The sequence below is a fragment of the Dryas octopetala genome, chromosome 3 (genome assembly GCF_963921425.1).
Source record: "Dryas octopetala chromosome 3, drDryOcto1.1, whole genome shotgun sequence".
NCBI lineage: Eukaryota > Viridiplantae > Streptophyta > Magnoliopsida > Rosales > Rosaceae > Dryas > Dryas octopetala.
In genome coordinates, this window is record NC_141368.1 from 25,985,668 (window position 1) to 26,005,709 (window position 20,042).

The 20,042-nt window shown below is 36.6% G+C and overlaps 2 protein-coding genes across 3 annotated transcripts; one reads left to right on the plus strand and one right to left on the minus strand.

Annotated features, from left to right (window-relative positions):
* Positions 1-2,427: 2,427 nt before the first annotated feature.
* Positions 2,428-12,841, plus strand: LOC147292075 (putative disease resistance RPP13-like protein 1). Of its 2 annotated transcripts, none has more exons than XM_086238799.1 (5): positions 2,428-2,713; positions 3,766-8,673; positions 9,652-9,798; positions 10,462-10,541; positions 10,757-12,841. In XM_086238799.1, the coding sequence occupies exon 2, from the start codon at positions 3,861-3,863 to the stop codon at positions 8,298-8,300; it is 4,440 nt and encodes a 1,479-aa protein (XP_086094925.1). In that variant the 5' UTR covers positions 2,428-2,713; positions 3,766-3,860; the 3' UTR covers positions 8,301-8,673; positions 9,652-9,798; positions 10,462-10,541; positions 10,757-12,841. The 2 variants fall into 2 exon arrangements, with proteins under 2 accessions (XP_086094925.1, XP_086094926.1); XM_086238800.1 differs by having other exon boundaries at positions 3,766-7,944.
* Positions 12,842-12,864: 23 nt separating this feature from the next.
* Positions 12,865-18,150, minus strand: LOC147292076 (protein RETICULATA-RELATED 4, chloroplastic-like). The gene is made up of 8 exons (XM_086238801.1): positions 17,423-18,150; positions 16,723-16,791; positions 15,406-15,537; positions 15,262-15,315; positions 15,134-15,178; positions 14,087-14,226; positions 13,129-13,254; positions 12,865-13,040 (listed from the first exon to the last, which is right to left on the minus strand). Exons 1-8 carry the CDS (start codon positions 17,963-17,965, stop codon positions 12,992-12,994), a joined length of 1,158 nt encoding a protein of 385 aa, XP_086094927.1. The 5' UTR covers positions 17,966-18,150; the 3' UTR covers positions 12,865-12,991.
* Between the last annotated feature and the right edge of the window lie 1,892 nt (positions 18,151-20,042).

Here is a 20,042-nt window from a genome sequence, read left to right on the forward strand (position 1 = left end):
GGGAGGGGGCGGATCGGGTTGAGTTGGGGAGAGAGAGGCAGGGGTGGTTCTGGGTGGGGAAGAAGAAAGTGGGCGCGGGGGGGGGGGGGGAGGGGCTGGTGTTGGGTGGGGGGTGCGACGGGGGCTGGGGCTGGGGGGAGGGGGTGCGATGAGGGCTAGGGGTGGAGGGTGTGACGGGGCGGGGGCGAGGGCTGGGGGGAGGGGGGCGAACCAGGTTAGGGTTGGGTTGAATGGGGTGCGACAGGTGGTCGGGCAGGCTGGGGGCGGAAAGGGGGGAGAGAGAGAGAGAGAGAGAGAGAGAGAGAGAGAGAGAGAGAGAGAGAGAGAGAGAGAAGGGGGAGCTTGAGGTTGAGTCGACAGGTGAGGCCTCTGCCGACGGGTAAGCTGTCGTCGACAATAGGGCGTAGGTTGGGCGATGTGGGTTACTTTTTAATGATTTTTTTTTCCTCAAAAAAAAAAAAGTTTTGATTTTTTTTAGGTAGTAACCTTTGTTTTTTAGTTTTTTTTTCTTTTTCCTTTAATTTTTATTTGTTTTAAAAATATAAAATAATCAAATTATCTCTTTTTGGACGGAAAAGTTAACGGAGTTAACGGATTGTCCCAAACTAACACAAACCCTAAATGTGTCCTACACTAAGACAAACCCAAACTGGTGTCCTAAACTAAGATTGACCCCAAAGTAGGTGTCCTGTTTGAAAATTTATCCCATATATATATATATAGGGATTAATGTTATTTTGGTGCTCAGACTATTACACTTATATCAGTTTGGTCCCCAGACTTCTAATTTGGAAAATAAGGACTCTGACTTTTTCAATTTTGCCAATTAAGATTATTCCGTTAATTTACATATTTTTCATCTAAATTTAGCGGGAAATGAAGGAGAGAAAAATGGTAAGATCTAAATGGAAGAGACCATTTTGCCCTAAAAAATGACAACACGTGAGTAGCATATGGTGTCATGCAAACGGAAATTTAGATGAAAAATGTGTAAATTGACAGAATACCCTCAATCGACAAAATTGAAAAAGTCAGAGTTCTTAATTTTTCAAATTAAAAGTATGAGGACCAAACTGATATAAGTGTAATAATCTAGGGGACCAAAATGACATTAATCCTATACATATATTTATATATCTATATAATATATTCTCATTGATTGACTGTTATTGTAATGATTCAGAGCAATACTAACAAAACAAAATTGAGATGAAAACACTCTAAAATGACTAGGAAAGTATCTCAACAAAAATTTTTTTGTAACATGTCAAATTGGATTTTAATTCACGTTTGTAACATGTCATTCATCCAACTGATTCCGAAAGCCTCACATAAATGACATGCTAGTCTTTATAAAGAAAATTCAAACTCTTGATCATGGATTCATATTTATTAATTTTTTTTAGCTCTCTTGAGAACTTTGATTTGGATATGGTGAAAATCAAGTGCCTCTCTTAAGATTGCCTTAAAAATAATAACAAAAACAAAAGTTAACCAAAAAAATCTCTTTCAAGATAAACTGATTGATAATTCTATCCTAGCCAAAAAAATTGTGACACCTAACAGGTACTATTTATTATGGCAACAAATGGTATATGTAAGTGCTAAATTAAGGAGTTGTCGGCATTCATTCATTCAATTTGGACTTACTGATAAGCGCAATCCATCATCTGAACTACCATTCATTCATTCAAAAGGATAAATAAATGTTATAAAATGGGCTCAACATGAAGTGATTGAAGATTAAAGGACTATATGGTATATACCAATGAGTAGTGGTGAGCGCCTCTGCAATTAAGGTCGTCATCTTTTTTGTCTTGGACACAGATATTTGTTCCTTTTATATTAACTTCGAAATATAGAGGGTTTAATTTGCAAGTTTGTAATTTGATATTTTGTCATTTTATTAGTTGGTTTCTTTGTTCTACCTATTAATTTACACATCATTACTGCAAGTAAGTACTGGGTACAGTCAGGGAGGCTGGGGGAAAAATTTGGAATGAACCATTTTGTATATAATTTTGTTTTACAAACAAAAAAATTATAAAATTGTGTAAACCAATTTTTATTATATATAAAATAATATCACAATTTATATAATTTTAAATAAAAAATAATTAAAGTTGTAGAGTTTTATCTCTTTAAACATATTATTTTGAACAAAAAGCAAAAAGTTCATGGACTTGTCAAACAACATAGCCCCTGCTCAGGGCCGGCCGTGGGTACAGTACGTGGGTAGGTAGTAGTAACACCCACTATGTGGTTTTCGGCCAGGAAGTTGACACCCACTTTAAAGCTAAATATTTGTACCCACTATGTCATTACTTCCACAGTTCCACAACACCACACACTCTGCGTTCTAATAAATAATAATATTAAAGTGCATATTCCATCCAATTACTTCCAGTGTTCCACATACACCACACGGCCCACAACCTCTCTCTTCATGTTCTGATTTGCCTCTTTCAGTTTAACATCCATTTGCTGCCGCTCTATTTTATCTGCCTTTGATTTTTGGTTGGTGATTCGATCATTAGTGCCGCCTTTCACTTTGGTTGGTGATCAAGAAACATATATCCATCTGCTGCTGAGACCCAACGATTTAAGCTGGTACTCTGATTCTTTCCAAACCTAATCAGATCCCTTCAGTTTGGATTTATTGACCAATCATATCGAATCACGCACGTCATCAGAACTTCATCAGAACTTCCATGTAAGTGCTTATTGCAACTGGAAATCCATTTCATTTTACTTAAATGTGTACTTAATTAAATGTCCCTTAGGGTCCGTTTGGTATTTATTTTAAAAATCATGATTAATTTTAAAATTTTGAGTTTTAAAAATAAATTTGAGAATTTAAAAATCAGTTTGGTATGAAATTTGAAAATCAGATCAAGAAATCCATCTTTTTCTTCCTCCTAGATTGCAGCAACAAAAACCAAAAAACCCAAACAGCGAGTATGCATATTCCCACTAGCTTTTGCAATTCCAATCCCGCACACCCACTCTCACTTCGACTTTGAGTGTTTGGAAACACTGTGCCCTTTGCGTCAATGGCGGTGTCAGCTAGTCGGCGACAACAGCAATGTCGTCAAGACCAGCCTCCATTGCTTCTTCTTTGCTGGGGTTTCTAAGGCCCATTAGGAGCATAAGAGCCTTAATCCAAGAGCTGGAGGAGATGAGAGAAAACATGAAGGCAGAGGGACATAGTGAGGCAGAGAGAAAACGACGGGCCGAGAGACATAGAGAGGCAGAGTCTCGTGAACGAAAAAAAAAAAAGTGTAAAAACGATAATTTATCATATTCAGAAAATGGGCTGTTTTTGAATTATTTTTGGATATTCATATTTAAAAATAGATTACCAAACATATTTTTAAATTTTAAAATGATTTAGTGTTTTTGAAACTAAAAAACTGTTTTTAAATCTATTACCAAACAGGGCCTTAATTACCAAACCAAAAAAACAAAGTAAGTTTGCTATCAATGAGACGATAACATTTACATTAAGTTGATTTTGTATTATTTATGAAGTTTGGTTTATAAATTTGGTTGTTGGTTTGGACAAAAACCTTCTAACATGATGTGTAATTGGGCATATATTCCATTGGTATGCATATACGCAAATGGCATAAATCAACTTAATACCAAGAAAATATAGCAACACAATATAGTACTCAATCAAAACTACCATTTCAATTGCAAGGGACAATCAGAATTTCCGTAAAATGACGTGCCTTTCCATTGCATATATTTCATTTTGTGCAGTTCTGACTACTCTTGATCGATTCTTCTCAAGCTTTCACTTTGTGCTTCTATACGATCTTGATTGCTTCCCAAGCTTGCTTCCTGCAAAAGAAACTATGCAAGAAGCTATTGTTGGGGCAGTCCTTCAGGTGCTGCTCGACAAGTTGGCGCACTGCGAGTTCCTTGGCTACTTTGGGCGCCTAATGGGTGTCAACCAAACTCTGGAGAAATGGCGTGCTAATTTGTATTCAATTCAAGCAGTGCTAAAAGACGCAGAGGAGAGGCAACTAGAGAGCGTGGCAGTGAAATTGTGGCTAGATGATCTCAGAGACTTGGCTTATGATGTGCAAAACATTTTGGACAAATTTGCTACTGAAATGTTGAAGCGCAAGATACAGGGACATCAAGCCAGCACAAGTACTAAGGTATTGGGTTCGTTGTCAAAAGCTAAATTCAGCTTTGATATGAACTCAGAAATAAAGAAGATTACTGATCGATTACAAGATATATCTAAGCGTAAAAGGGAGTTTGGTTTGAAGGAAATTCAGATGTCTACCAAGGAATGGAAAAGGCCACCCAGTACCTGTCATCCGGATGGACCTGTGATTGGAAGGGATGAAGAGAAAAGGCACATTGTTGAATTTCTGTCAAAAGAAGAGGCTTCTGCCATCAATTATCATGTAGTTGCCATTGTTGGTATGCCTGGAGTTGGAAAGACAACACTTGCAGGACACGTATTCAATGATAGTGTAACGGGAAAGTTTCATCCAAAAGGATGGGTATGTGTCTCCGATGACTTCAACCTTGAAGGAGTGACAACAAAAATTCTTGAATCAGTCACTAATACTCCAGTGAAGAAATTCAAAGAATTCAATAACATTCAGGAGAATTTGAGGAAGGAATTAGCAGGTAAAACTTTTTTAATCGTTTTAGATGATGTTTGGCACACATGCGACTATGGTTCATGGGCAAAATTGCAGTCCTCCTTTCTCGTTGGAGCGCCAGGAAGCAAGATAATTGTGACGACACGTGATGCAAATGTTGCAAGGATGATGGGAGCCAAAGTTCATGACTTGGGGTGTATATCAAATGATCATTGTTGGAAAGTCTTTGAGCAACATGCGCCATTGAACATTGACAATGACATACTACCAAATTTTGAGATACTCAAGGAGAAAATTATTGAACAATGCAATGGATTGCCCTTGGCTGCAAGGTGTCTTGGTGGTCTTCTACGAACCAAAGAAATAGACCAATGGGAAGAAATATTGAACAACAAAATGTGGCGTCTCTCAGACCAAAGTAGCATTCTACCAGTATTAAAATTGAGTTATCACTATCTCCCTTCATATTTGAAACAGTGTTTTGCCTATTGCTCGATACTTCCAAATGATTATGAATTTGAGGAGAAGCAATTGATCCTTTTATGGATGGCTGAGGGTTTGATTCAAGAACGACCAGAAGACAATAAACAAAAGGAAGAGTTAGGTGGTGATTATTTTCAAGAGCTAAGATCTAGGTCATTATTTCAAAAATCAAGCAAATGCAGTTCAAGATATGTAATGCATGACCTTGTTGGTGAGTTGGCACGATGGGCTGCAGGAGAAATATGTTTTAGATTGGAAGACAAGGGGAATGATGATTCGCAACTTAGATGTTTTCCAAAGGCTCGTCATTCGTCTTACAGTGCTGCCAAATATGATGGGGTCAAAATATTTCAGGCTTTTTCTGAAGTTAAACGGCTGCGAACCTTTCTGCCACTTTCACAGTCCTCTTGGAGTTATCTGGCTCATAACATTACTTTTGATCTATTGCCAAAGTTGCAGTACTTATGGGTGCTTTCTTTGAATGGCTATCAAATAAGTGAGCTGCCAAGTTCAATTGGTAAATTGAAGTATCTACGATATCTTGATCTTTCTTGCACAAAAATAACAAGCTTGCCTGAATCAATAAGTGACCTTTACAACTTACAGACATTGATATTAGAAGGTTGTGATGATTTGAAGGCCCTACCTAAAAACATGAAGAATCTAATTAATCTGCGTCATCTCGACAATTCATATATGTCTTCATTGGAAGGAATGCCAGCGCAACTTGGTGGATTGACCAATCTGCAATCGTTGCCTAATTTTGTGGTGGGTAAAGCTAGTGAATCAGGGCTAACAGAGATAGGGCCCTTATTGAATCTCCAGGGGACATTGTGCCTTTCAAGATTGGAGAATGTGATTGATTCCGAGGATGCTAGGAAGGCCAACTTAATTAGCAAGGTGAGACTTGATGAGTTGCTACTAAAATGGTCTTATCCAAGTGACACAGGAGCAATGCAATCAGTTGTGCTTGACTTCTTAAGACCTCATAGAAACCTCAAAGAGCTCACCATCATAGGTTATGCTGGTTCCAAGTTTTCAACATGGATTGGGGATCCTTTATTCTCTAATATGGTGCTTGTAAGCTTACAAAAATGTAATAATTGTCGTTTGTTACCACCACTTGGACAACTACCTTCTCTCAAAGAACTCCACATAGAAGGAATGGCTGCAGTGGAAAGTGTTGGTCCAGAATTTTATGGAGAGGGGAGCTCACCTTTTGCACAATTAGAGACTCTTGAGTTTGAGGATATGCAACATTGGAAGAAGTGGTTTCCTCACTCTCAAGATGAGGGAATTGCAGTTTTCCCTTGTCTGAAAATGCTTTCCATTAAAAAATGTCCCAAATTGGAGGGTGGGCTACCCGAGAACCCTGTTTCCTTATTAGCAAAGCTTAAGATTGTTAACTGTGAGGAGTTGGTGGTTTCACTTGCCAACTATAGACAACTTTGTGAGTTATACATCCATGATTGCAAAGGGGTGGTTCATACAGGAGCAGTTGACTTTGAGTTACTAGAGTCCATCTGTCTTTCATATATTTCAGAGTTGGTTGTTTCACTTGCCAACTATAGACAACTTCGTGAGTTAGACATCGACAGTTGCAAAGGGGTTATTCATACAGGAGCAGTTGGCTTAGAGTTTCTAGAGTCCATCCGTCTATCAAATATTTCAGAGCTGAGACTTCAAAATGATGAATTCCTGCAAGGATTGAGAAAGGTTAAAGATTTGAAGATTACTGGTTGTGAGAACTTGACATCTTTGTGGAAGAAAGAGGATAGATTATTGCAGCACCTGAGTTCTCTTAATCGTTTGCATATTGAAGGCAACTCTTTCCTTGTTGAAAAGCTAGGAAAAGAAGCAGAGGAGTTGCTGCAATTGCGAATGGCTTCCAATCTTGAATATCTAAAATTGAAGGATTGTGAAAGTCTTTTGAAGGTACCAGAAGGGTTGTATCACATGACGTCTCTTCAAGAGCTTGAAATATATGGATGCTCAAGTCTAGTTTCTTTTCCAGATGTTGGTTTGCCACCTTCTCTTAAAGTCATACAGATATGGAGCTGCATGTCTCTGATGTACTTTGCAAAACGCCAGATTCCTCCAAGTTTAAAAAGAATAGAGATAAACAGGTGTACGAATTTCAAATCATTAGTAGAGGAGGAATCAAAGGTAGATGGTTCTTCGTCTTCTTCTTCTTCTTCTTCTCATTGTCTTGAGCACTTGGAGATAAGTTATTGTCGATCTCTGACGTCCTTAACATTCAGAGGCCAATTGCCCAGGGCACTTAAACATCTTAAGATATATAATTGTGAACAGTTGGAATCAATAACCGAGATGTTCTCCCAGGACAACACTTGTCTTGAATATATTCATATCAGCAATTGTGAAAATCTTAAATCCTTACCAGAGGGCCTATGCCACCTCACCGCTCTTCAAACGTTTCATATTCATAGTTGTGGAAATCTTGTTTCTTTCCCGAGAGGGGGGTTGCCCTCCAATCTGAGAGAGATCCGAATCACCGGTTGCGGCAAATTGGAGGTGTTACCGGACATGCACATTCTCAACTCTCTTCAGAAATTGACGATTGATTACCATCAGGGTTTCACTTCCTTTCCCCCCAACCTAACATCTCTGACGATTTGGAGAGTCAAGAGTTGTATGCGGCTGTTGGAGTTGGAGTGGGGGTTGCACAGACTCACCTCTCTAAGACAGTTGTCGATTGTTGGTGAAGATCCAGATGTGGTGTCGTTTCCACCCGAGAATAAGGATACGCAGCTCCCCAAATCTCTCATTCAACTGCGGATTGAAGGCTTCCCAAATCTTCGGCATCTATCCAGTAAGGCCTTTCAATCCCTCACCTCTCTTGAATCTCTTACATTCTACAACTGTGCAAAGCTAGCATCCATTCCAGAGGAGGGCTTGCCTCTTTCACTTACGCAACTTGAAATCAAGTATTGTTCGGCACTACAAAAGAAATGGGAAGCGGGTAAAGGACGATACTGGCCCAAAATAGCCCACATCCCTTACATATATATTCAGGCAGAACAGACCACCGAACCCGCGGAATGGCTTAAAATGGAACAGCCACAGTTCCTCCGGTTGTCGGTTCCCGACTGTTTCGGTGTCGAACCACCGGAACTTTCAGAAAAAATGAAATACTGCCTGCCAATGCTTACTTGTGGTCTTACCTAGAGCATAGTTTCTCATCCATAAGAAATAAATGCAGGAACTCCATATAGGCCAAGAATTATCCACAAAGTTGAGATGCTTATATTAGATGCTCACAAAGCTCATGGTCTTTCGGGATTAGACTATGAAGCTCACCTCTCTTCAAGATTTTACAATGGGATGTTGGCCAATGACGTACTGTCTCCTTTCCTGACCACTGATACTTCCCATGAAGAATCTTGTTAAGTCCTCATTAATGGCTGTCATTGGACACCTGACATGATGCCTGTTCCAATCTTGCTTTCGCAATCGGAGGCTAACAATCAGAATAATAATGGAGCACATTTGACATGTTAATTATAGAGTAGGCGACTACATTACACACTTGGTTTTCCTGGTAATATTTTGCTTCTTTTTTCCTCTTAAGTTTTTCTTCAAGCAAGCAAGCTTATTTGATATTATGTCAAGATTTAAAACCTGATCTGGGGCATAATCTTTAGGGGACTTAGCAAAAAGGATTATCTGCAGTTCTCTGTAGGGAAGCTTTTAGCCACAAAAAAAAAAGCCACCAAACTCTGTTATCATCTGTAGATTTCCTTGCCGCATTGTAATAATTGTTGACACAGCATTTCTACTAACAGATTATGAGGAAAAAATCGAAATTATTTATGTAAACTTATGAAATGCCAACAGAGTACCGTGTTTTTTTTATATACGAATCATTGTCATTATATTTGTAAGGAATTCAAGGAAAAATGACAATTATCAAATCCATTGAGTAAATTTGTGTTGACATCATGAACAGAGCTTTTTACCTGTTTCTAATTGTTCAACTTTGAAGCATACATGTTTTGGAGGAGCTTGGTGGATTTCCATAAAATTTATCATTTTTAAATCCTTCATTGGACACTTAACTGGTAGTTTTCTTACTTTTAAATTGCATGTGCATTTCTCCTTCTGTAATATATTTTTGAGTAATAACCAACATCTTTCACGGAAATATTTACTGAGATGTGCAAACAGTTGCAGTCATAATAGACTTAATAGTAACATACTAACTTGTAAAAAAAAAAACAGTAATATATATTATTGTGAGTAAAGAGAAATAGGAGAAGCTTGTATATCAAGTAATCAAGTATTCTTCTTTGTCCTTATTGTGTGCTACAGTACAGCATTCCTTTCATTTCCTTTCCATCCAAACCCCACTCCCCATCAAGGTTTAATGTATATATCAATAAGAACAGATTTATTATAAAACTGAGAACATGGTCACAGTAAAGTGAAAGTAATCTATTGGTCCGCCAGTTATGGTGCTTACAATTTGCTATTGTACACTTTGAACCTCAAAACTTATCTGCTCTGTATTTTTTCTCAGGCATTTCCATCTACAATTTAGCTTAGAGGTGGCCATGATAATAACTGCTTTTTTTCAACTCCTTTGAAGCATACATATCTTGGAGGAGACTTGGTGCACTTCCATGAAATTTGTTGTCATCAATATCCTGTATTCGACTCTTAAGTGGTGAGTTTCAATAAATTTTCAACGCATCACCTTTTCTACATTATATTTGGAGTAATAATTAACATCTCTCATTGAAATATTCTTGAGATGTGCCAATACTAATTGCAGTTTTGATAGTAATCTGCATGACTTGTCAAAAAAAAAAAAAAAAGACCACTAATATACTGGAGTAGAGTGGAAAGGCTTGTACACAAAATCCTAGTTTTGGGAAGCTTAGGCATTCTGATTAAAAGACTGAATTTTCCTGCTTTGGTTTGATTCAATTTGGAGAAAATCAGAAGACTACTGATAAAGCATCTCCCATTATCCTTAAGTTTCACTTTTATTGTTTAAAGTACAATGGTTGTAGTGGACTGTGGAACCAAATTGTTGAAAATTGTTTTGAACACATCCTTTTCCATCCGCCTCAAGGGGATCAGTCTTCCAGCCTTCTAATTTTCTTACAAGATAAGTTAACTAACAGTGATATCAATCCACTTAGACTCACTGACATATTGAACTTCTGATTATTGTAATGAACTAGATCATTTTCAATTTCATCGTTTCTTTTTCTTTTTTCACCTTAATTTTGTTTGCATTTTAATTATTAATTGTAATGTGGCCAATAAAAATGAAAGGAAAAAAAAAAGATTCCTAGTAATTCATTTGGTTTTTATTTTACAGAAAGTCCTTTGCATCAATGATAGACTTGAAGAGAAGAATCATCATCACAACACTTACGCCTGTTCCTCATCTAGCTCTGTGTAAGTGCAACTAAGTACCTCATCTTTATTTCTACTTATGTTTTTAATCTCTTCTTTACTGCAAATTACAACTGAGGTTACATTGTGTCAGATCATCATTATAATCTATTTGTTATATATCCTAATTGTTAGCCGCTGCAACTATTCTTTTCCTCTCTGTTAGCTGCCTTGCTGCCACCGCTTGCAGCGCTCACTTTTTCCTCTTCTTTTGACAGCCACAGTCAGATCTCTTTCCCTCTTCCCTTATCGGTCTCTCTGTCTCCTCCATGAGCCTCGTCAACGCTTACTGAGCCTTCTTCTGGCGTCTTGCTTTCCTCCGTGAGCCTCGTCAACGCTCACCGAGCCTACATCCTTGCCACTTCTTACCTCTCTTTTGTATATCATGTCTACTACTGCTGCCACCTCCTCCTCCTGTGTCTCAACTACTTCCACTCCATCTGATGAATATTTCTTACACATTGTACCAATTCTCCCATTGTGCATCATTAATGCTTTGGGCTTAAACTATTCAGATGCTATATACAGATGACAAAAGCATAAGCTGTGCCGGACTAGTCTACAAACTCTCATCCCCTTTCACGAAACAGGATTTGACTATATGGAAATCTGTTAGCCAACCAATGCAATGTACCTACCTTCTCAAGAACGTTTGCAGGCGCCAGTAAAGTGGTATTGTGTATACTCTTTACCTCTCTGCAGACTTTGCTTGCTCCATAGTTCAAGTGTGACTCCTACCATGGTGTTGTCTCCTCCGAAGGGTTGCATCTTTCAGCATTGAGGGACTTACAAGCTCACATTGAAAATTGTCTACTTAATCTTCAACAATAGGCCCGATTTCAAAATTTTCAATTAAGGGCAGACCTCTCTTGCTTTGTGAGGATGATGATGCCAGTGGTGCAATATCAGTTGTATTCTGGCATGCCAAATGACTTCTCTCCAAATGCAAATCAATTTCAATTTTTTTTTTTTTTTTGAGTTACATTTTGACAAGTATTACTTAGCATGTTTTTGGATAACCGGGGACTGTAAATGTTTTTCTGCCTTTTAAAGCAAGAAGTATTGTACTATCGGGTTATGTCAATTGACTAGGAAACTCTTGATTACATCTCCATGCTCTATCAATGTATTAAAATTAATAAGTGAATATATGATTTGTTTATGTATTGGTAATGCCTATAATTTCTCCCTGAGTAGCCAGTGAATTGTTTGCTGACCAAAGGGTTTGCTAAGTTTTGTTTAGAATTTCATTTCCTTTTTTAATTTTTAAATAAACTGTTTTTGACAATTATTATGTAAAAGAAAAACCATAGAACCATGCAAATGTGGTATTTCTCACTAGACTAACAGACAAGTACAAGGGCTCATAGCTCTTGTAGTAAAACACTTGCCTCCTCCTCATATCCAATTTTCTTCGACACAAATAGGTGAACTTGTGAAACTAGTGTCAAAAAAAGCAAGTGATAAGACTCGAAGTACTCAGCTTCACTGGTTGATAAAACCACTACACTTTGCTTTTTCGACATCCATGTAAAAGTTGTTGAACCAAGATAGAGAACATACCCAGTGGTACTCTTTCTTTAATCTTTGTCACCTCCCCTGTGTATCCATGTAATATGGCTGCAAGCCAATGAGACTCCTATTGATGAAGAGTCACAGAGACGTAATAATAAAGCAGATGAAGAGTCATAATAATGATGACAGATGAAGGGTCATAATAATTCAGCATTAGAATCATAATAGTTATTTTAATGTTGTCATTTATCTCACATCCATTCATCTGCCACATTCATAAGGGTGAGAGGTGCTATTTGAGTACTTCCCTGTGGATTCAAGGCCATTCATAGTACAATACATGGTTATTCTTCTAGTTTCAATTCTGTTGTACCTATGGTGTCTCCATGTATCTGCTTAAAACCCAACACTTTACACTGTGTTTGGCCTAGTCATAGTGAGATTACCTCAAGTTTCCAATCAAGCTTTTAGTTAATGTTGGATCAAAATTTATGCCTTCATCTTTTGTCAAACGCAAACTTGCTATTACAGTTGCAGCCAGTCAGCCACAGAATTGCAGCTACTCATCGTAAACTTTTCAAGCAATTCCTTAGCATATCTCTTCTGAGACACAAAACTCAATTTGCAAGCAAGGCTCTGCCCATGCTACTGATTTGGTCTTTTCTACAGAAGTTGACAAAGACATCTAGGAACGAAGGAAATTGGTGTGCATAACCTTCATTACAATGAATTTACAACACAGTTCTGCTTTCATGTGAACTACATAGGATCAACAAAACTAACAAAACTCACAAAACAAAAAACATAGGAGGAACAATACTAAAACAACCCTGATAAATCTATTGATATCCTCTGTAATTCCATAAATGTAATCGATACCCATTCAAAGATAACATTTCCTTACACAATGAGGTAACTTTGTTTATGTACCCTATGCTCTAATCACGTATCTTTTGGATTCCAATCCAACGTGCATAATCAACCCACCTGTTCCAGAATACAGAGAATTATGATTAGCAAGTAGGAAAACACAACCAAGTGATACAATGAAACTCAAGGAGAACTCAGATCTTACATCAAGGACCCCAAGAATGTGTTGCCAGTTCGAACGGCAAAGCAAATTACACTCAATATAATCTTGTGTTGGTGTAGCAAGGGTTCTAGAATTCGTTGTTCAATTATTCCAGCCAGAACTTGGTACCTTTTAAACAAAATGTATATCATATCCTTGTGTAAGTTGCCAATAATTCAGAAAATCAATAGTAGAGTGGTTGCCAAATAAAACAATTAAGACACATAAATAGTCAGGAGATCTCTTAGTTGTTATCTTAAAATCCCCTTGCGAATTTTCATAGCTGTTATTTCAATCTCATGCAGGTCCCCAGTTTGCTACACAGATTGTCCATCGTTGGAATAAGCCATAGTTACATCCACGAAAATAAGCAAGAAATTACATCTTCTAGATGCGGGTAATGTGGATTGAGAGGTTAAAGCTACTTGGATTTTTTTTTAAAGTCATATTATGGTATATGTCCTTTCACATAATAACCGTTGTATGGATTTTATAAAGGGTTGCTTCTGTCACTATGTTCTTGTAGACTTTATATGGAGTCAAGCAATAATTAGATCACTGCCCAAAAACCTAAACCATTCCCATCAATTTTATGTAATTAGAGCTTCTTTCTCTTTTCTCATATGCACTTAGGATAAGAAAAATAAATAAATAAAATGGTTCTTGATAACCCGGATGGTCCAGTGCCATCTAGATATGCCACAAATGGTTTGTTTGTTTGTTTTTTTTTTTTGTATCTGAGCCTATCTCAAGTTTCTCTATACATTAGTCAGTATGGAACAGTTTGTAAATGGCATATGCATAGTATAGAGAGAGAGAGAGAGAGAGAGAGAGAGAGAGAGAGAGGGTTAGAATAAACAATAAATAACGCAGCCACATGAGCACAGAGCGATCTATTCTTTCACCTTTTACTAAAGAATAAAGAATAAATAGAATACTTAAATTTGGAAGGCCCCTGTACCTCAGATTGCTAGAAACTGCCATATAAACTCCATAGGCTGCACTAGTTGATAATATGGGAACATCCTCTGCTTCACCAGCAAAAGATTTATCGAAAGCTTTTCGTGCATTAATCAATGCATTTGTTACACCTGTACCAACCTGAAAATAAAAAAAAAAATGTAATCAGTCATATGGCATCAAGCCATCAAATGGCTACTGATGCCATGAACCATATAACAAAAATGGTAACTTATAACCAGAAATGTTCAGTACTTTCAGTTCCATTTTGCTTGCTATATCTCTAGTCCTCAAACTAGAAATGTTTGAATTACTTAGTTTTCAATATGAAAAAGGGCAGGTTATCTAACATCTCCTGATCTCTCCAGGGGTATGGCGTAAAGGAAAATGAGATTTACTTTTAATAGCAATAAATTAAGAACGCTAGAGTCTCAGAATGACAGAACCTATTTAGAAGACTGGTTTGAGGGACGCCTAGTCTCAGAATGGCCTTTTCATATTATTTGGAGAAAATTATTTACATGCTTGTCATTGATGATACATGATTGCAATTATCCTATACTCATAGAGACATGGCCACCAAATCAATGCAGTTCTACAAATTACTTGGTTTATTTTTGATAAAATCGAGTACAAGATTAGATTGTATTTTAGATAAACAAAGCTGAAACAACCAAATGTAAAAGACCATTAAATTAGAAACAGTCAAGGATTATAATTCAAGTAAAGAAAGAAAAAATTGATAAGCAAATACTACATAAGTATCCTATGTGTATCAATACAAAATGTTAGTAGAGTTATTTTACATGGCCAAGCAAAAACTGATGTAGTTTATCCATGGCTGAGAAAAAGGATTATCTATAGCCTTACCTAAAAGGCATGATGATACAAGTATTCCAATATAGCATGCAGAAAATTGTTGTATTGTAATGTCACACGAAAAAGAAAAGAGAAAGAAAAGGAAAGCCATCATGCTTTCTATGTATTGTGTAAAACTTGAAAAGTCTAAAGCTGAGGCATTTCAGAACATCTAAGGTGTTTAACTTACCAGAGATGCACCGGTCCCAACTGCAAATAGTTTAGCTCCATTTCTCTGAATAAAAATATTAAATTATTATTAAATCCAATTTTCCACGAACATGACTGCTAAATTTTTTCAGATAATCCAAGACATACCACTATTGCACCTATTCTCTGTAAGAGTGAGTAAGATGTTCCAGCCAAAGCCACCTGCAGTTAGGATTGATGATTCCATGATGTTATATTCATATGACAAAAAAAGCAACTTCAAGTGTCAGAAATAGTTAAGCAAAAAATAACCTGAAATGCATTATCAGGACAGCCATAGAAGAACTTAGCAAGATGCCCAGCACTGACAGCAAGAGGAGGTCGAAGCGAAACGGTAGGAGCAGGAAGCCAGACAAGCATAAAATCGGCTATAATGGCCATCACCTAAGATTAAAAAAATTAAACAAAGAAAAAACTGAATTAGTGGGATGCCAAATATTCTCTTTTTAAAGTGAGAATATTTTATTAACAAAAAAAAAAAAGAAGCAGCATGGCAGCCAAAAAGGTGGAACAACAAAGAAACAGAAAACAGAAACACTATACCAAGTAGAAAAAGAAAAGAACAGATAGCATGAAATTGGTAAACAAAAGACATAAGCTAAAGTTGAAGAATTGCTGCAGAGCTTTTGTGCGCTAAGCCGCAACTCAAAGGTTAACATCCATGAAAGCTTATAACTATCAAAGGGACAACTCTTTCCTTTGAGATTAATAAGCCTCTGAAAGTGTGAGGAAGTAGTCAAATGAGTGAAGAAATTTAAATGAAGAATATTATATACCAGATCCTACTAATAAAACTGCAATTAAATAAAAAGTGATCCCCGCATTCTATAACTCATACTTTAGATAACAAGTTGATATTGGCATTGCAACCCAGTTAACAGATTCTATCTCTGGTGGTAAGCCCATTATGGATGGCAGGCCAAGATATAAAGGAATGTTTTGGAATACTCCTATTGAACCAAACAATGTAAACCAGTCAATTCTGAAAAGGACCCCCATAGCATGCCAAGTTTTATACCACAGTTTCCAGTTGGAGGCCAAGTTAAGAAATGCCAAATGTATTGATTGAAAAAATTGGATTACATGAATTTATAAGATACCTAGAACCAAATTGCCAAAAAAACAACTACAACAACGCCAATAACAAGAGAGAAAAGTGAGGACCCTGCAATCAAGCAACTTTCATTAAAGGAAAATGAACCAGAGACATGAATACCAAGTAAGGATTATGTAACTGGATGTGCAAAAATTGCATATTGAGCTCAATATGAACAAAGATAATTTTCTACATCTATTCCAATTCACAACCCCAAATAAAGATACAATGATTGACTTGAAAGGCAGATTTTCCTAGTTTAACTTGGTTATTTTTAATTTTTATATGATAACATTTCCCCAGATTCCACTAGTGTTTCTTAGAATAACTCTGTTACTGGCCCAAATTGTGCAAACATTATAATAATCACTTGTATTAACTGCTCATGTATGAAGCTGAATAAAAATACTTAATTTCAAGAGAATAGTTTTGCATTACGTAGAACTATGAAATCCAACATGATAGATATATACCACATCCGCAAATACAAAATCTAGCTCCTTTGTAAAATTTTCTCTGCGCCGCTCCAACTCTGCAGCAGTCTGAAACATAAGCAACATGGAACGAGATTACGTCAACAGATATAACAGAGACTTAATTTTGTATTCAATAATTCGAAAATTTAAGAATAAAAATATGAAGCATGCAGTAAATGAGTATACATATAATTGCTAGTAAAAAGTCCAAAACATTATCTTTGAATTGAAGACTTAGTTCATAGCCACGTGGTTTATAAGAAATATCCTTATCTAAGTTCAACCATTAATCAACTCTAGATTGAGCTCTTTATGGTAACGAGTTATTTAGAATTGATGTTTACAAGGAGTTACCAATCTCCAATCGAATAAACTATCTGCTTACTGTAATTTCATAGGATTAAGTCTTTGGGGCACAAGTCGTTCGAGAGATTTTTCGGAACCATGTAATCAAGCCATCTCATTAATTAAAAAATCCCAAGAATTCCAAAATTCGTTGCAATAAAAAACAGATCGAATTCAGCATTACATTATTTTACTTGTTTTAAATGAATGAACCCAAAATGGACCCGAATATGAATAAACAAAACATTGTCACCTCAGTTAGGAGACTTCATTATTACAAAATATTAAACATTGAATAATATACCCAACTCAAAAAAAAATTATTAATAAGTTAGAAGTTAGAAGCACAGACCTTAGTAAATATTCCAACACCACACTCCATGGCAACCTTAGCCAAGAACAAGTCATCAGCAAGCAACCGCTCCTTGAACCCATCAAAACCAAGCAACCACCTGAACACCGCGGACTTCTCCAGCTCAAAGAACCTCTTCACAATCGACCCCGGCACCCGCCCGGCCTCTATGGCCGCGGCCAAGTCCTTCGGCAGACTCTCCGACGTCCGCCCCGCCTCCGCCACCGCCGCCAATGCCTCCGCCTTGTTCCGCTCCCGCTCCTCGCCACCGCCATCACCACCGTCATTGTTATTATTGTTATTGTTATTACTTCCGCCTCCTCCTCCTCCGCCTGCGGGGGGCCCACCGCCGTGAGTGGAGGAGAATGTGGCGGCGATGGAGGAGCGCTTGTTGGTGAAAGTGAGGGAGGGAGCTGTGGTGATACTGCGCGTGATGATAGTGAGAGAGAAGCTTTGTGGGAAAGAGAATTGGTGGTGGTGGTTTGGTGAAGGGAAGGAGAGAGTGTGAGTGGTGGAGAGGTTGGAGAAGGTGGCGACTGCCATTGTTGGGTGGTTATTGGTTGGTTGGTTGGTTTGTTTGTTTACCCTCTCTAGTCTCTAAAGAAGTAGAGAGAGAGAGAGAGAGAGAGAGAATCAGAGTTCAGATGGTTGAGTTTGGTGTGTGGTTTTGGTTGGCGGAGGAAGTGTCGAGTAGGTGGCACGCGCTTGACCAAACTGGTCTTGTCTTCCTTCATCTCCTCAAGTCCTCATATAATTGTCTCTCCAACTGGTCTTCTTGCGATTTTTTTTTTTTTTTTTTTTTTCTGGACAAGATCTCTTGTGGGATAGAGTAAGACTAAAGACTAACGAGTGGTTCTATTGTCTTGACTCTTGACCACCCTATCTATTCAATTATTTTCCACACTAGGGTTTACAGTGTCACACTTGAATTATGTTACGTTATCCTATCATTCTATGTACCACTTACATTAGTTCCATACAATTTTCCGTTGAGTAATGAACACATGCGCATCACGTGCCATTTCTCTTCTTCTTCTTCTTTTTTGGTCGAATACGTGCCATTTCTCTTAACGTCATTTCGCGTGCTTAGGAGAGGAAAGTGACAACTAAAATCAAGTGGCATTCGATATTGATACATATACCATCCAATATCAAATTAAAGTAGAATGTTCGAACTAAACCACGAAGCATTCTAACCCGCAAATAAGGTTTCGAGTGCCTAACATTTTTTTTTTATAATTTTTTCTTTATTTTTTAATTATTTCTGTTTGTCCAAATTTTTTATAACCTAAAATTTAAATACACCAAATTCAACACACATTGAAGTAAAAATAAGTCGGTGAGAATTACACCAATTGAACAAAGAGTAACTCTATATATGAAATGAGATGTAACTTAATTAGTGAAAGTTATAGACTTATAGTTATATAAAAAAATTTAATTTTCGGATTCCTTTTATGGATTAATCTACAGGGTTTAGGGCTAAAGTCCTAAATACTAAGTCACAATTACCTAAACTCTAAAAGCATAAATCATAAAACAATACTACACTATTTTAACAAACTCTAATTCTATTGAATTATAAAGTGTAACTTTGCGAAAAATACATATAGTGTCAAGAAACAAAAATAAAGTGCAACCAGTGACGGAGCCAGGATCTTCATCTAAGGGGGCACGTACTGTATAAACTTTTTGGAACACAAAAATATTTAGTATTGATTAATAATTTTTTTTTTGGTGTTATAAGCATAATATTTTTCCTTTTATGGGTCTTCAAATTTTAAGAATGTTGTATGATAATTTCATTGTTTTTAATGTACATTTGTTTCTCTCAAGCCATTCATAACAATACAAATCATCTTTACATAATTAGAATTACTTTCACAAACAAAAAATTCAAGAGAATTAACTTGTTCTTAAGTTAATAATCATTAAGTATTTCCAACAAAAATAAGAGTTTTTTTTTTATAAAATGAGCAACATAGATCGACTTTTACCATTAAAAAATATATATATAATGATCATCTCGATTTACACATGTTACGCAAGAAACAATTTCATTTTTTATATAAAAAATAATTATTTAGGAAATATATGTCATATATTTTTTTCAAAAATAATAAAAAATCAACAAAAAAAGTCAATTAACTAAAGGCGAGGGGGGCATGTGCCCCCCCGGTCCCTATGTGGCTCCGCCCCTGAATACAACTATGGAGTTCAATATGGCGTCATAATTTTATTTTTTTGAAGCCACTCCATATCCCTTGGAAATGAATAGAACTTTTACATGGTTTCATGAGTGAAACATGCAACTTTTTGTGGCTTTTTGCTAATTAATATTAAATGGAGCCAAACAAACAAAAAATGAAGTAAAATGTGACTCACATGATAAAAAATTGTGTGATTTTAATGTAGTCACAATTAGTTAATAAAATATAAAGTAAACTATTGAAAATTGCCCATAAGAACCATTTTAGATCTCAAAAACTTTCATATAGTTTTTTTTTCAAAAAAAAAAAAAATTTAAGGACAAAATCCCCTTAAAATCACGAAAAATTTGAAAAAATAACCTAAATTTAACATTTTTAAAAAAAATTTTGAAATTTGGCCATAAAGTAGT

Bases quoted from the DNA above. Each gene is read 5' to 3' on its own strand.
- LOC147292075 (XM_086238799.1), top strand. From the start codon at position 3,861: ATGCAAGAAGCTATTGTTGGGGCAGTCCTTCAGGTGCTGCTCGACAAG.
- LOC147292076 (XM_086238801.1), bottom strand. From the start codon at position 17,965: ATGGCAGTCGCCACCTTCTCCAACCTCTCCACCACTCACACTCTCTCC. The intron at 15,538-16,722 runs GTATATATCTAT...TTTTAATCTTAG, and splicing joins ATTTTGTATTTGCGGATGTG to GTGATGGCCATTATAGCCGA. The intron at 13,255-14,086 runs GTACAGGGGCCT...TTTGTTTAAAAG, and splicing joins GCAGTTTCTAGCAATCTGAG to GTACCAAGTTCTGGCTGGAA.